General features: G+C 30.7%; 3 protein-coding genes across 4 annotated transcripts; 2 read left to right on the top strand and 1 right to left on the bottom strand.

Annotated features, from left to right (window-relative positions):
- Window positions 1-144: 144 nt before the first annotated feature.
- On the bottom strand, window positions 145-1,827 carry LOC125065731 (charged multivesicular body protein 6-A). Its single transcript, XM_047673517.1, has 2 exons — window positions 1,073-1,827; window positions 145-986 (listed from the first exon to the last, which is right to left on the bottom strand). Exons 1-2 carry the CDS (start codon window positions 1,373-1,375, stop codon window positions 669-671), a joined length of 621 nt encoding a protein of 206 aa, XP_047529473.1. The 5' UTR covers window positions 1,376-1,827; the 3' UTR covers window positions 145-668.
- Window positions 1,828-2,148: 321 nt separating this feature from the next.
- LOC125065875 (luc7-like protein 3) lies at window positions 2,149-8,779 on the top strand. 2 transcript variants are annotated; one of them, XM_047673727.1, is made up of 9 exons: window positions 2,149-2,452; window positions 2,670-2,865; window positions 3,158-3,255; window positions 3,917-4,068; window positions 4,473-4,610; window positions 5,955-6,185; window positions 6,497-6,675; window positions 7,177-7,259; window positions 8,300-8,779. In XM_047673727.1, the coding sequence occupies exons 1-8, from the start codon at window positions 2,348-2,350 to the stop codon at window positions 7,221-7,223; spliced, it is 1,146 nt and encodes a 381-aa protein (XP_047529683.1). In that variant the 5' UTR covers window positions 2,149-2,347; the 3' UTR covers window positions 7,224-7,259; window positions 8,300-8,779. The 2 variants fall into 2 exon arrangements, with proteins under 2 accessions (XP_047529683.1, XP_047529682.1); XM_047673726.1 differs by having other exon boundaries at window positions 6,497-6,679.
- A 2,676-nt stretch (window positions 8,780-11,455) lies between these two features.
- LOC125065830 lies at window positions 11,456-12,525 on the top strand. The gene is made up of 3 exons (XM_047673674.1): window positions 11,456-11,597; window positions 11,767-11,881; window positions 12,157-12,525. The coding sequence occupies exons 2-3, from the start codon at window positions 11,794-11,796 to the stop codon at window positions 12,339-12,341; spliced, it is 273 nt and encodes a 90-aa protein (XP_047529630.1). The 5' UTR covers window positions 11,456-11,597; window positions 11,767-11,793; the 3' UTR covers window positions 12,342-12,525.
- Window positions 12,526-13,047: the final 522 nt, after the last annotated feature.

Raw genomic sequence — 13,047 nt, 5'->3', positions numbered from 1 at the left:
ATATACAAATTTATGATGGTGTTGTTTAAACTCCAAAGAACAAGTTTTTATTTTTTTACTTTAATTTGAACTATAAGGATGATATTAAAAACAAACTGTTTAAATTATCATTTACTTATATTTAATATAAATAAGGGTCAAAAGTGATGTAGCTTAAAATTGTGGTTGTCTGTCTGGACCTGTTATTACTCCTGTAGTCGATGTTGGCAGTCAAAGGGTTATAAGCTTTATGGATACCTTCTTCCAAGTACCAACATAGTTAACGGAATCTTCAGTGGGGTCAATAATAACTTACACTTTTCATAAAAATAAAAAAAAAACACCTGCATAGAAATTTTCTACCTTAATGTTTTCAAGTTAATTAAGTCATCAGTCTGATTGAAGATCTATAATTCATTTTTGTTTATTTTTAGAAAGAACCTTTCAAGTGTTTTTATAGATGTGATGCATCTTATGCCTTGTAACTTTGAGATAAAATTAAATCTGCTTTAAACCTTTAATAACCAATATATAATGTTAAAATTACATTCCTCACTAAATTTCTTCATAAAGATGAATTGAAAAATGTATAAAATTCTTAAGGGTATTAAATAAAGAATTTTAAAATAATAATAAAATATACTTAATAATTCATAATATACTATAAACATAGAAACATCATTATATTATCAGGCCTCAACAGCAATCTTCTTCGTGCTAGATTTTGTTCTTTGAGGTCTCTCAGGTTCCTTCTCTTCAACTACATCAGGCAATTTATCTGTAGGCACTTCAGGCAACTCATCCTTCACATCAAGTATTGCTTCGAGCTCCGCATCAATGGCTTCATTATCCTCTTCAGTTAATTGACCAGAAATTAGTTCATCTATTTCTCTTTGTTTTTCTATACCCTCTCTTGTTTCGTCCAAAATCTTTTCTATATCATCAATGTTAAGAATATCATGAACTTTTTTCAGAGCTTCGTTTCCAGTCTTTAAACCATCCAGAACCTAAGGAAAATTAATACATTTAAGTAAAAAAAATATTCTAGAAACAATTCAATGTAAATTAGGTAATACTGTAGTATTAACTTTACCTGTACTTCAATTTGAGTAAATTCTAGATCATGCGTAAGTTGTTCTAATTTTTCTAACTGAATATCAGCATTATGTAGTAAATTTTCTTGATATCTCTTCTTTTTAAGTAGTGACTTCGCTCTGTCGCGCTTATCTTCGGCCAATAATTTTTTAGCCAAAAGCCGATCTTTCTCTAAATTTAATTCAATTTTCTTTTGATATTGTTTTAACTTATCTCTTTGTTGCTTCAATTGTAAGATTGCTTTATCTTGTTCAGTGACTCTACTGACGGGTTTCTTACTTTTACTAAATAGCCCACCCATTTTACTTACACTATTTGAAATATTTAAAACAATAATAAAAGCACAATATTTATGGAAAATAACATTACTATTGAAAACGTATCTTATTATCAACTTACATTACAAATAGGAATGATTACAATAATATAATACAATCATATTGAAGTGTCAATAATTATTAGTTTACAACTTTACAGTAAATTTACCTAATGGATCTGGGTACCAGTCTTTTTAGTACCAATTTTTATGATGTTGCTAACTTGTATAAAACTTATTGCACTATATTTTCCTTCTTTTTGGCTTTTGTTACAGAGGATAATTGAAAAATTAGCTAAAATTGTTGGTATTTCTGGTATCAGATCTATTCACTAACAAAAGAGCGCCACTATACATCAAATTGTTATCGACGTTTAGTAGTTTGTTGTGCGTGAGATGAAGTAAAAGCAAAAAAATGCAAATTTTATTTTATTTGCTTAAAAAAATCTTTGATCAAATCAATATACACTACCCAATGATTCATCTTGGCTGACAATCTTTGTTTTAAGTTTAACCATGGTCGTTTCATTGAGTCAGTATATCGACTGTACTATATAATATTTGTAAATATACTTGAATAATTTTCTTGAAATCAGATACAAAAATAAAAAAAAAAAATATATATATATATGTAATAATTTATTGTGCAAAATTAATGTTATGCTTAGTTGAGCAAGATAAGCCGCAACGCAAATCCAATTGGCTTTCATGATTGTCTATTTTTTTTTATCTGCAGACTAAGTAATCTGCGAAACTCGTTTTATTTTATCTACGGGTTCCATTTACTGTCGCTTGTTAATTGTTAACATTATAATTATAATATTCGTTCAAATGTAGTCATTAAAACAAACGACTAGCTTATTTCCGCATTGTTACGTAGCGATATCTAACTTATAAAGGGTTTGAAAATAGAGTAAGTACGATTTCATGAGTTAGCTTCTTACAAACTATCAAATCATGGCAGTGTTAGCAGCGGCACAACTGCTTGACGAGTTAATGGGAAGACATCGAAACACTAATCCCAATGAAAAAATTAAAAAACCAAACTGGGAAGATCCTGAAGTAAGTATCAATCTTTATTTTAAAATTTAATAATGCTTATAACCTATACCGACAGAAAAATGCCGACACAAAACCCAGTGTCGGCATTTTTTCTGTAGGAGTTTGTCGGCAATATCTATACATTTAAATACCTCCTATTGCAACCACTGTACTGTACTGCACTGTATTGTTAAAAATTGTTAGGAAGTCAAAAATTAATTTAGCTGTTTTGTTACAGTATTGTAAATATTATATGGTTAAGTTCTGTCCTCATGATTTATTTGTAAATACACGGGCAGACCTTGGTGCTTGTCCAAAAGTACATGACGATGAAGTCAAAGAACTGTTTGAAAAGGCAGAAGGGTCTTATAAGAAAGCTCAATATGTTGAAGAGTTCCTGCGATTTTGCCGTCACATGATCAGTGATGTTGAAAGTAATTATTACTTTAATTAAATTATTAAAAAATATAAATAATTTAAATATGTTAATTTCTACCACAGATTATTATTAAATTATGTTTGTGCATCAATAGTCAGAGTGTTATTTGAAGTTAGAAAAAAATTAATTTAAATTGTTAATATCTTAATACATTTTGCCTTAACATGTTTACATATGATTTTAACATGATTCTGAAAAATGTAATGTAAATAACAACAAAAACACAAATTACAAAAGTTATTATAATAATATTTATAATAATTTTAACCATTTTTCTTATATTTTAGGAAAAATTCAAAAAGGTAAACAAAGATTGGAACTGATGAATTCAAAACCTGAAGGACCACCTATGACACAGGCTCAAACAGAAAAAAACATGGAGCAGGTAATTTTTTACACTATATAAATATCTTCACCATGAGAAGTAATTGACTGATTGTGTAAGTTTAGAACAACTATGGTCTATTCCAATCAAAGAAAGAATAAAAATAAACAAAACTCATGTATTACATTGTACACTACTAAATGTTCTTGATTAAGCTTTATTTATAATAAAACTTCATAACTATCTAATAAAAATGTTACTTCCAAATTTAAATTCTCAAAACCATATATTTTTTCTTAAACCCATAATGAATATCATAGATAGTACCAAGCTCTTGACTAATAATATAATTTCAAATGTTGGTTATTTGACCTTTGTCCTCTTTGTTGTTGGAATATGCTATACAAATAAATAAGTGGATAAACATGTGTTTATCATATATCAATAAATAAATCAATAGTAATTTCTACAAAAAATGGATTAAGAAAAATATCATAATATTAACAATTAATTGAATGCTTTGAAAACTTATGTAACTAAGTAAAATAAATACTCATTTGGAAGAGTTGGCTTTTCTGACATGAATATTTTTTCTTATGTTCTCTGTATTTAAGAGGTTCAACCTTGTTGATGTATTGTATCAAAGTATACAATTTGAATACAATTGTGAAGGATGCAACATTTTTATACCAGTTAATAGTATTGATACAAATACTTTTAGGTAAAACTTTTGTCAGAAAAGATTAGTGCTTTAGTCAGAGAAGCAGAGGAAGCAGGTACCTGTGGGAATGTAGAACAAGCTCAAGGTCTAATGAAGCTGTGTGACAGATTGAAAGAAGAAAAAGAAACGCTTCTAAAACAACAAGAAAATAGGTATCTAAAATTATTAATAATTAAATTATTCTGTGAATAATTCGTAAATAATTAATCTTAAAATTTAATGTGGTGACTTGTATAATAATAAAAAACAAAACTGTATTTGATAGGCTCTTATAAGCTTCTGAATTATTATTTGACAGAATTTTTTTTTTGTATAATCTATTACTAATTAATATGGCTTATTAAACAATGTTTTGGTTTTTTATGAGATTTAAATTGTTTGATTAGCTAAAAGTATTTTATTATTGAAGTGAACACCTCGCCCAAGAAAGGATGAATTGAGGGTTTTCTGTTTCTGGTGTTTCAAGTTTTTCTTTACATCATTTGTATAAAATGTGTGATTAACTATTAACTAATTTATTGTGTATATGTGTATAACACTACCAAAACTATTTCAGCCACTGGTCAATGACAGCAGAATTAGCAGCAGCTCAAGAGAAGCAGATGGAAGTGTGTCCTGTGTGTGGAGCATTTCTTATTGTGGGTGATGCACAGCAGAGAATAGATGACCATCTTTCGGGAAAACAACATGTTGGGTAAATATTTTTACAAGCAATTATTGAAAATCTCTCAGCACATGTGGGACAATATTTGCTATTGAAGTGAAATACAGGGAATTGTCTTATATTTATTTAAATAAAACTACATTTAAAATTATATTAATATTATAAATGCGAAATGAGAGATGAATTCAAGATTTAAAAATAAATACAGCTATACAAGGCTAATCAAAATAACGCATTTATGTCACATTTTACTCAACCACAGCCAGAGATTTCCTTCTCCATCATCAGTCCCTGTACTTGGAACTCATATGGCAACATTCTGTTGTCAGTTGTTCGGTAGGACTGATAAACAAAAGAGTTCTTATTGATAGTTTCCAGGCTGCATCTCAACGAGGTGACTGCTCTAAACACCTACCTCCTTAACTAAGGATGAGTAGGTTAGTTTAGGTTATATATCCATCAGCTTAATTAGTCTTGTAAACCAAGCAGATAGATATATGTATATTTAGTATCGCATTTATAATATTAGTCTAGAATTAAATGACTAAAGCTTGATATTAAATCAATAATATTCAAAGTAAATAGCTATTTCCTCTTCTTGAAACAAAAAAAAAGAGCAGTATGAGATAAATACAAATAGGAGTAATTCATCAATTAGGCATAATTTAAGATTATAATAATTCATTCATATTTTTCTTATTAAGGATTTGAAAACATCAAAGCTCACAGTAGGCTTCAATTAGTAACTAATTGACACAAATTGACTAATTATTAGGACAAATTATTATTTCATAGTGGCAGGCTTATTTCATCAGTAACATTTTTCTTCAAAAGACTATGTACACTCATATAATAAAATAATTTTATAACAAGGTAACTAAGCAATATTGTAATGTTGACAAAATCAAGATCTAATGCATTCTAGAAAAAATCAACTTTGAAATACATTTCTAGTTGTGTTTTCTTAAGAAAAAATAGTATGAAAGATATTTTGTTTGAAATAAAAGGTATGGTATATTTAACTAAGCTTTTATAGAATTGTACGATGCAACTCATAATTTTGGATGACATCTTTTAGAATATTGAATATATTTAAAACTAGTTGTCACTCGCGGCTTAGCTTGCAGTTTAGAGGTTGGTTGTCATGTTTTAGGCAAAAAAGTAGCCTATATCCTTCCTTGGAATTTAAGTTTCCTTGATACGAAATTTCGCCAAATACGGTTCATTGGTTTGGTCGCGGAAGAGGGACCGACAGACGGACAGATTATTTTCACATTTATAATATTAAGTATAGATTACAAAGTAGAATGTTGAAATTGAATATTTGAAAATAAGAACTTCATATAATATTGAATGTCCATTGTTACAATACAGATACTTCAAATTGCGTCAAGCTTATGAAGAAATGAATGAAGCTCGTGAGAAAGAACAACAAGAAAAGGAGAGAAGACGTCGCGAAGAAAGAGATAGGGAGCGTAATATTCGTGGTGGCGGTTTGGGATCTGATAGACGTGATCGCGAAAGAATGGAGAGAGACCGCGAGCGTGACAGAGATAGAGACAAGGATCGTGACAAGGACAAGGATAAGGAAAGAGAGCGTCATAGGTAGTCATATATAATTTAATTTTGTTCTCCTGATATTTCACAAAAATAATAGTTATAGCTTTTAGTTTTTTATTACATCTTGTCTCTCTACTTTCTGAACTGTTTTGAATTAATAAAGTTCTTCATCTCAAATTTACATTGCGATGCTGCCTTAAAAAAACGCAGACACATAAAAAAGTAAATCAAAATAAAAGGAAAGACACACCAATGGCACGGTGACATCACTTCTATAGAGATTTGGATATTTGAGTCGTGCACAATGCAAGGCTTGAGATTTAATGAAAATAATGGTAATTAATATTTTCTCCAAGATCAAATCGAGATGAACGTCCTGGACGTCATGAAGAACGTGATCGTGAACGCGAACGGGACCGAGAGCGCGAGCGCGACCGAGAGAAGGACAGGGAACGGGAGCGTGACAAGGAACGAGAACGTGATCGCGACAAGGATCGCGACCGGGACCGGGATAGGAAACACCGTAGGGAGAGAAGTGAGTTAAGAATTATGTTTAGTAATTTCTGGGTTTTTTTATAATACACACAAACAGTAAATATTCGTTTTTAATGCTACTAAATGACGTTTAGTGTTCTGTTTGAGAAATAGAAACATGTCTGCTAGGATACGAATTAAAAACTATCGGTAATAAACGATAAATAAAAATATATATTTAATATTTTACATTTTGTTTTGTACTATTCGAAATTTGCTGAAAATATTTACTTTTTAGGCAATTTTATAGAAATACAAAATTTCAACACATAAATTTCTTCATAATTTTTTTAAAATCCTCGGATTAATCTGATTGTATTTCTGAAACTACACATAAATACTAACCCAATGCAGTTTCAAAAGCTCCACTTCTAAAAGCATTTTAAACAGATAATACATTACATAACGATATTATTCATAACATAGCTCAGAAGCATTTAAATTTTGTAATTTTAATTTGATATTGTGTTCATCCGTAACTGATACAAAGCCCTTTTTTCAGAAAATTCACACGAGCGTCCCCGCCGGCGTTCTCGCGAGCGTCACTAGCGAATCACTGAGGTATCACATAAGCACCTCGAACCGGTAAGCATATATATAGTGTTATTTTTCAATCCACAAGTGACGCTACTACAAAAAAGTCAACCGACACCAGTACATTAACTAGACAATGACAACCTAACAACCGATTCAGACAATCTCGCCCCGAATGTTGATACAATATATAAGTAATAAATTGAACACTGTTATTTTACAGCTTTAGTAACGTACCAAAATAAAACTTCGGTTTATGGCAAACTATGGGGAGTAATGCCCCGTTGCACTCTCGATTCGATAGTTGTCGTCACACCGACGGACTTGGCAGGTATTTGATACGTATTATGAATAGCTGGAAGCCGAGCAAGTTGGAAAGGCTTTTTGGTCAATCGCAATCTTTCTGAAATATGTTAAGCGTTATTAAAAAAAGAACTTAGCGATTGACCAATGAGAATTTAGATGTGCTGTCCGCATTGACGTCGTCTAGTTGAGGTATTTTTAATGTATGTTTCGTCGTCGTGAATTTCGAGTTGCAACGGTCGAGCCGCTGGTGCAGATCGCGAATGCCCTGCCAGGTATTTGTTAGGTTTTCGGTTTTGGGAAATAGGTCACGAAATATCGATAAACTGCATCAAACAATTGTTGTAGGGCTTCAATGAAACTTTTTAATAAATTTGTCGATCAACCTAGTCACAACGTCGTTTTATTCGCTTTGAATAAATTACAATGAATGGACAAGTGAAGGGAGCATGTTCCATATGCTTCTTGTTTCACAAAACGGATGCTGTTTTAACATCATCTTCTGTGCATTTCCAGGTACCCTATATATGGCAACAAGCCTTTTGTTTAAATAAACGTTTCATACTTTTGTGTTATTATTTTGAAGGTTTATGCAAATCATATTTTATACTTGATGCCATATTCAAAGTTATCTTTTACCCACTATCCCAAATGAAATAAACTGACGATGATTGACAACTAAGATAAACTTGAATTTAAAAATGCTTTAATCGCAATCATTGGTCGCAGTATATTTCATAATAAATGTTCTCATATTCTCGTTACTAGCCTATCGATGGACTTTTCAGTTGGCAAACAACAATAGACGAAGATCGACATCGCGGTGGCGTCTCGACCACAGACAATGAGGTACTTTTGAAATTAAGACAACAGAGAGCCGCTGAAGAGGCGAAGGCATTCGTCGATTATAACCGTCACTTTGGACATCGGTTTCGAGGTGACATAGAATAGTTTCGTGTAAAATAATAATTTTCTATTAATTCCATAATGGTTTATTCAAATGCATGTATCGTCTTGCGTTTTTAAATAAACTTGTTATTATTTCGAATTAGACTATAAGTATGTGTAAAATGTAGCTACCTCGGCAAATGTTTTTTTTCCCTAGGAAGGTTATTTCTGTAAACCAGATACCACTGAGGAGTGACTTCAGGTATTTATCGAACTTTTATTTCGTTATAATATAATTGTGATTAATTTGTTTTGTATGACTATAAAGTGTGAACCAATAGGGATTGTCCATATTAATATAATAAAACAATACCATAATTCGACTGTCTTTTATTGTCAATTGCCTCGTTAGAATATACTATGAATCAATTACTAACTACTTATAATGATATATTACGATACAATCATATAATATTATCAAGTTAAAAAAAATCATAATACTATTTATTGTACACCAATAAACACATAGTTTAGTTACGTTTAAGAATGCACAAGAGGCGGCCTTATCGATAAAACAGCGATTTCTTCCAGGCAACCTTAAGGTATCAATATAGAAAGAGGTAGGGATTTACAAGACAGATATAAACATAACATTAAATAAATTACAGTGAAATAATAATATACTTAAAATAATGTATAACACCTGATATCTAACATGCATACATATATGTATGTATTTAATTAGATATACATTATATATAACATTAAACAAAAATCCTCGCTAAAAATTACAACATATTATTATAACATATATTAAAGTACAAGATATTATTGTTTTAAGATGGTTTTAAATGACGCAAGTGATTGTGCTCGTCTTACTTCAACAGGAAGAGAGTTCCACAGACGAACAGCCTGAACATAAAGGAATTTGTATAGAATAAAGTCGAATAAGGAAGGATTTATAAAAGTAAATTATCTTCAGAACGAAGATTTAGATCATGAGTAGAACATAAAAAATTTTCTTTTTAAGTCTGAAATGTGATCATATTTACGAAGGCCAAATATGAAACGAATGCAAAGATTTTGAAGACGCTCAAGCTTGTTTAGTTGCTCCTCTTTTAAGTCAACATGTCCGCATAATCGAGAATTGGTAATAGGAGGCTCTGTGCAAGTGAAATTTTTGTGGGATTTGGTAGAAAGTTTCGCAACCTTCGACAGCAGAAAACATTTTTTTACTTATGTTACTTATCTGTGGTTCCCACGATAAATGTTGAATAAAAATAACGCCTAAATTTTTCCAATTTGTACTAAACGGTATGTCAACACCATCTCAGCGAACAGTGGGTAAGTCAGAAATAAAAATGCGATTATTAAAACTTCACTTTTTGTAAGGTTTACCTTTAATCCAAAAGATTTTGACCATTTAGCATTTTTATCTAAATTGTCATTCACTGAATAAACATTTTCTGCTAACTCTGAAACCTTATTTAGTGAGTAGATTTGAAGATAATTCGCATACAAGTGGTAGAGAGATAGATAATATGAGAGGAGATAGAATTAATAAATACTAAAATAAGAGAGGGGATAACACGCCAACCTGCGGCACGCCATCAGTAATAGGAGACCATTTAGAGAAAGAATCATTAACTCCTACACGCTGCCGGCGTCCAAGCAGGTAAGAATGAAACCAATCAACTACTGAGATATGTTAAGAGAACCGAGGACACCAAGAAGGATATCAAAGTCAACGGTGTTAAAGGCATTACTAAAAACTAATAATGTCAGCACCGTAACCCGTTGATTATCTATTCCTAGCCTAATATCAGAAACCTTGATCAAAGCAGTATTCGTACTTTGACCAGGTCGGAAGCCAGATTGTAAAGGATTCGGAAGGATTTCTGGAAAGGAAATAATTTAATTGAGTATGGATGAGATGTTCAAGTACATTCAAAAGAAAGGAACGGATAGAAATGGGACGATAATCAGAAAAAGAAAAAGGATTTGCTTTTTTTGGAAGTGGTATAATTTGAGCGTCCTTCCAGGAATCAGGATGTTTACCAGTATTTATGGAAAGGCTAAAAATGGAAGTTATTATTAGAGAAATAATGTCCAGGATAGGAACGATCATTTTACGACTAATTAAAGAAAAAAGCAGGAAAGTCAGGAGTGGATTTAGCTGAAAGTTCTTTTAAAGTGTTACACTTGGTAGTGGTATGCAAAGTTTCAGAAAATGAGAAATTTTCATTGAGCTTATTTAAATTAAAATTGGAACAACAATGATATCTTCAAAAAGTAAAACAATATCACTTTTCGCGTCTATCTGTATGTTGGGTTACAATGCACTTTGGGTGGTGCAGCTTTCCCTTTAGATAAGATGGTTACTTTTTATAAATTAATCTAAACTTCAGAATTATTTAGTAGTAGTATAAACAAATTAACATTATTTACGACATGCATATTTAGTGCTACTATTACAGCGTAACTTAAATTATTATTAAAAAAAAATATTTTTTATGAAGACCCACACTAGCACACTCCACCTGGATGCGAAAGACAGCCGTTGGATTTAAAAAATAAAGGCTGTATTGTTCAGTTCCAGCGTTGAATATTAGATGCTAAACTTAATCGAAGTGCTTACATTGGTCAAATATCAGTCCCGTGACGGCTGCGCTGGATCATTGTTAACTGTTATTTATAGTTTATGTGGCGTTCGCTTAAATATGCCGGCATATTTCATATAACAATAAATGTACCGGCATTTCACTCCGACTATGTCAGCATATTAAGTTATATCTCAAATTGGTAACAGTACATCATAGTAAAAAAAAAACTATGTCCGATTTTAAATTATGAACAAAAGTACTATAAAGATTCAAGATAAATTGTTAAGTAGTTTTGCGTCCAACTGAAAAAATCTAGCAAATAAATCTTATCTCTTTGATATATAATATAATAATCCTATCCTTGAAGGGGCTGCATAGTGTAAAACTTTTGCCTTATTCACGAGAAAATAATTTAACAATAAAAAAAGGCATTTGACAATTGACACTTCATATCAAAATAGTGCGGTTTAAGGTTATTAAAATAATGTTTGTAAACAGTATATTTAAAATAAGCAAACAAAAGCAATTTAAACTTGTTTTTTTAATGTCAATGTTTAATGAAATCTAACTTCGATGACATTAAAACTAGTTGGAGGTAAATTATAATACCATTTAAGTTATATTATAAATAATAGAGTGTTTTTAGCATATTAAATGCAAATGTATTTCGAACAAAATTAAAATTAGTTATTAAGCTGATATCCATAATATGATTAATAATAATTTTTATTGTTTTGAAAAAAGGCAAAATTCGTGTTTTTCAGAATATTTTCCTAATTGAATTTGAAATAATGAATTCTGACAATGATGTGGTATCATCTCAAGAAGCTAGAGCTCAGTTACGAGAATCATTTCTTAAAGCTATGAATGAGTTAAAAGGTAAGTAACATTAGTATATGAATTATTGTCAATTCTAAGAATATTATTATTAGGCGAATTATAAATACAAATTAAGCACATGAAAATTCAATGATATGTGCCTGGTTTCGTACTGACAATCATTGGTTAAGATTCACACTTCTAACAATGGGGCTACTTGGTTCCACTTCAGCTCAATCATGTTAATATGCTTCAATAAAAAAAGTTTCTAGTTATAAGGATATAATTTATATAGCTTTATCTTGTAATTTTATTAGATGAATTAAATATTTCAGGAGAGCCATGTAAAATTCTGACATACGAGCAATCCACTCTGGAAGCTACATTCTCTGGATGGAAACCGGACAGTTCAGAAATACTTGTGCATGATTTAAAAACTCCAGCTAACATTAAAATGTCTTCTGCTTTACTCAGAACACCTGATATTTTAGCAATTAAATTTGAAAAATCACTTGTATAATTATACACAAATACTTGTGAGTTTTTTTAAGTAATCCTCTAAGATTTTGTTGTGTTATCACTATACTTATTTGCAAATAATACTCTAATTTACTACCATACCTTTTAAGTTATGTAACCAGAATGGTGGAATTTACTACTTATAACAAATAAATTTGTATATACTAAAATGTTTTTTTAAGATATTCTTACTTGTCTGTACTACTTGTTTAATAAAGTTATTAAATAAGTCTTTCGTTTTTTTTTTAAATTATTTACAATTATTTTTTTATTACATATAATCATGTAGTATAATTTTCATATATAATCAAATATTTATTTATATAAGAATTATTTACATTAAGTCATTCATACTGTATAAATCTTGACCTGCAGTGGTGGTAAGAATGTTAGTAGCCAGGGCCCACCTAAGACATATCAGAATATAGACTTGAATTAAATTATTTGAATTATGGGTTTGATTAATTGCAGGACTGACAGGATTGCAAACCATACGATCTGTTCAATTTAATAATGTTATGGATTCTTTCGCATTATCGTCTACTTTTGACTTTGACTTGACTTAGCTGGGGCATCCTTAAATTCACGGGGAGGGCCCCGGCCCCGCCCAGCCCAGGGGGCTGAAGCTCAAAAAGCCTTATGGTAGATCCGGTCCTGTCAGTTAGTTCCTAAAAGTAAATTTCAAGTCATCAGATCTATAGCCTATT

The sequence above is a fragment of the Vanessa atalanta genome, chromosome 8 (assembly GCF_905147765.1).
Source record: "Vanessa atalanta chromosome 8, ilVanAtal1.2, whole genome shotgun sequence".
Lineage (NCBI taxonomy): Eukaryota > Metazoa > Arthropoda > Insecta > Lepidoptera > Nymphalidae > Vanessa > Vanessa atalanta.
The sequence above is the reverse complement of the archived record's forward strand: the minus strand, read 5'-3'. Positions and strand labels throughout refer to the sequence as shown.

Bases quoted from the DNA above. Each gene is read 5' to 3' on its own strand.
- LOC125065830 (XM_047673674.1), top strand. From the start codon at position 11,794: ATGAATTCTGACAATGATGTGGTATCATCTCAAGAAGCTAGAGCTCAG. The intron at 11,882-12,156 runs GTAAGTAACATT...TAAATATTTCAG, and splicing joins AGCTATGAATGAGTTAAAAG to GAGAGCCATGTAAAATTCTG.
- LOC125065875 (XM_047673726.1), top strand. From the start codon at position 2,348: ATGGCAGTGTTAGCAGCGGCACAACTGCTTGACGAGTTAATGGGAAGA. The intron at 4,069-4,472 runs GTATCTAAAATT...AAACTATTTCAG, and splicing joins CTAAAACAACAAGAAAATAG to CCACTGGTCAATGACAGCAG. The intron at 6,680-7,176 runs GTTAAGAATTAT...CCCTTTTTTCAG, and splicing joins CACCGTAGGGAGAGAAGTGA to AAAATTCACACGAGCGTCCC.
- LOC125065731 (XM_047673517.1), bottom strand. From the start codon at position 1,375: ATGGGTGGGCTATTTAGTAAAAGTAAGAAACCCGTCAGTAGAGTCACT. The intron at 987-1,072 runs GTAAAGTTAATA...AATTTTCCTTAG, and splicing joins TTACTCAAATTGAAGTACAG to GTTCTGGATGGTTTAAAGAC.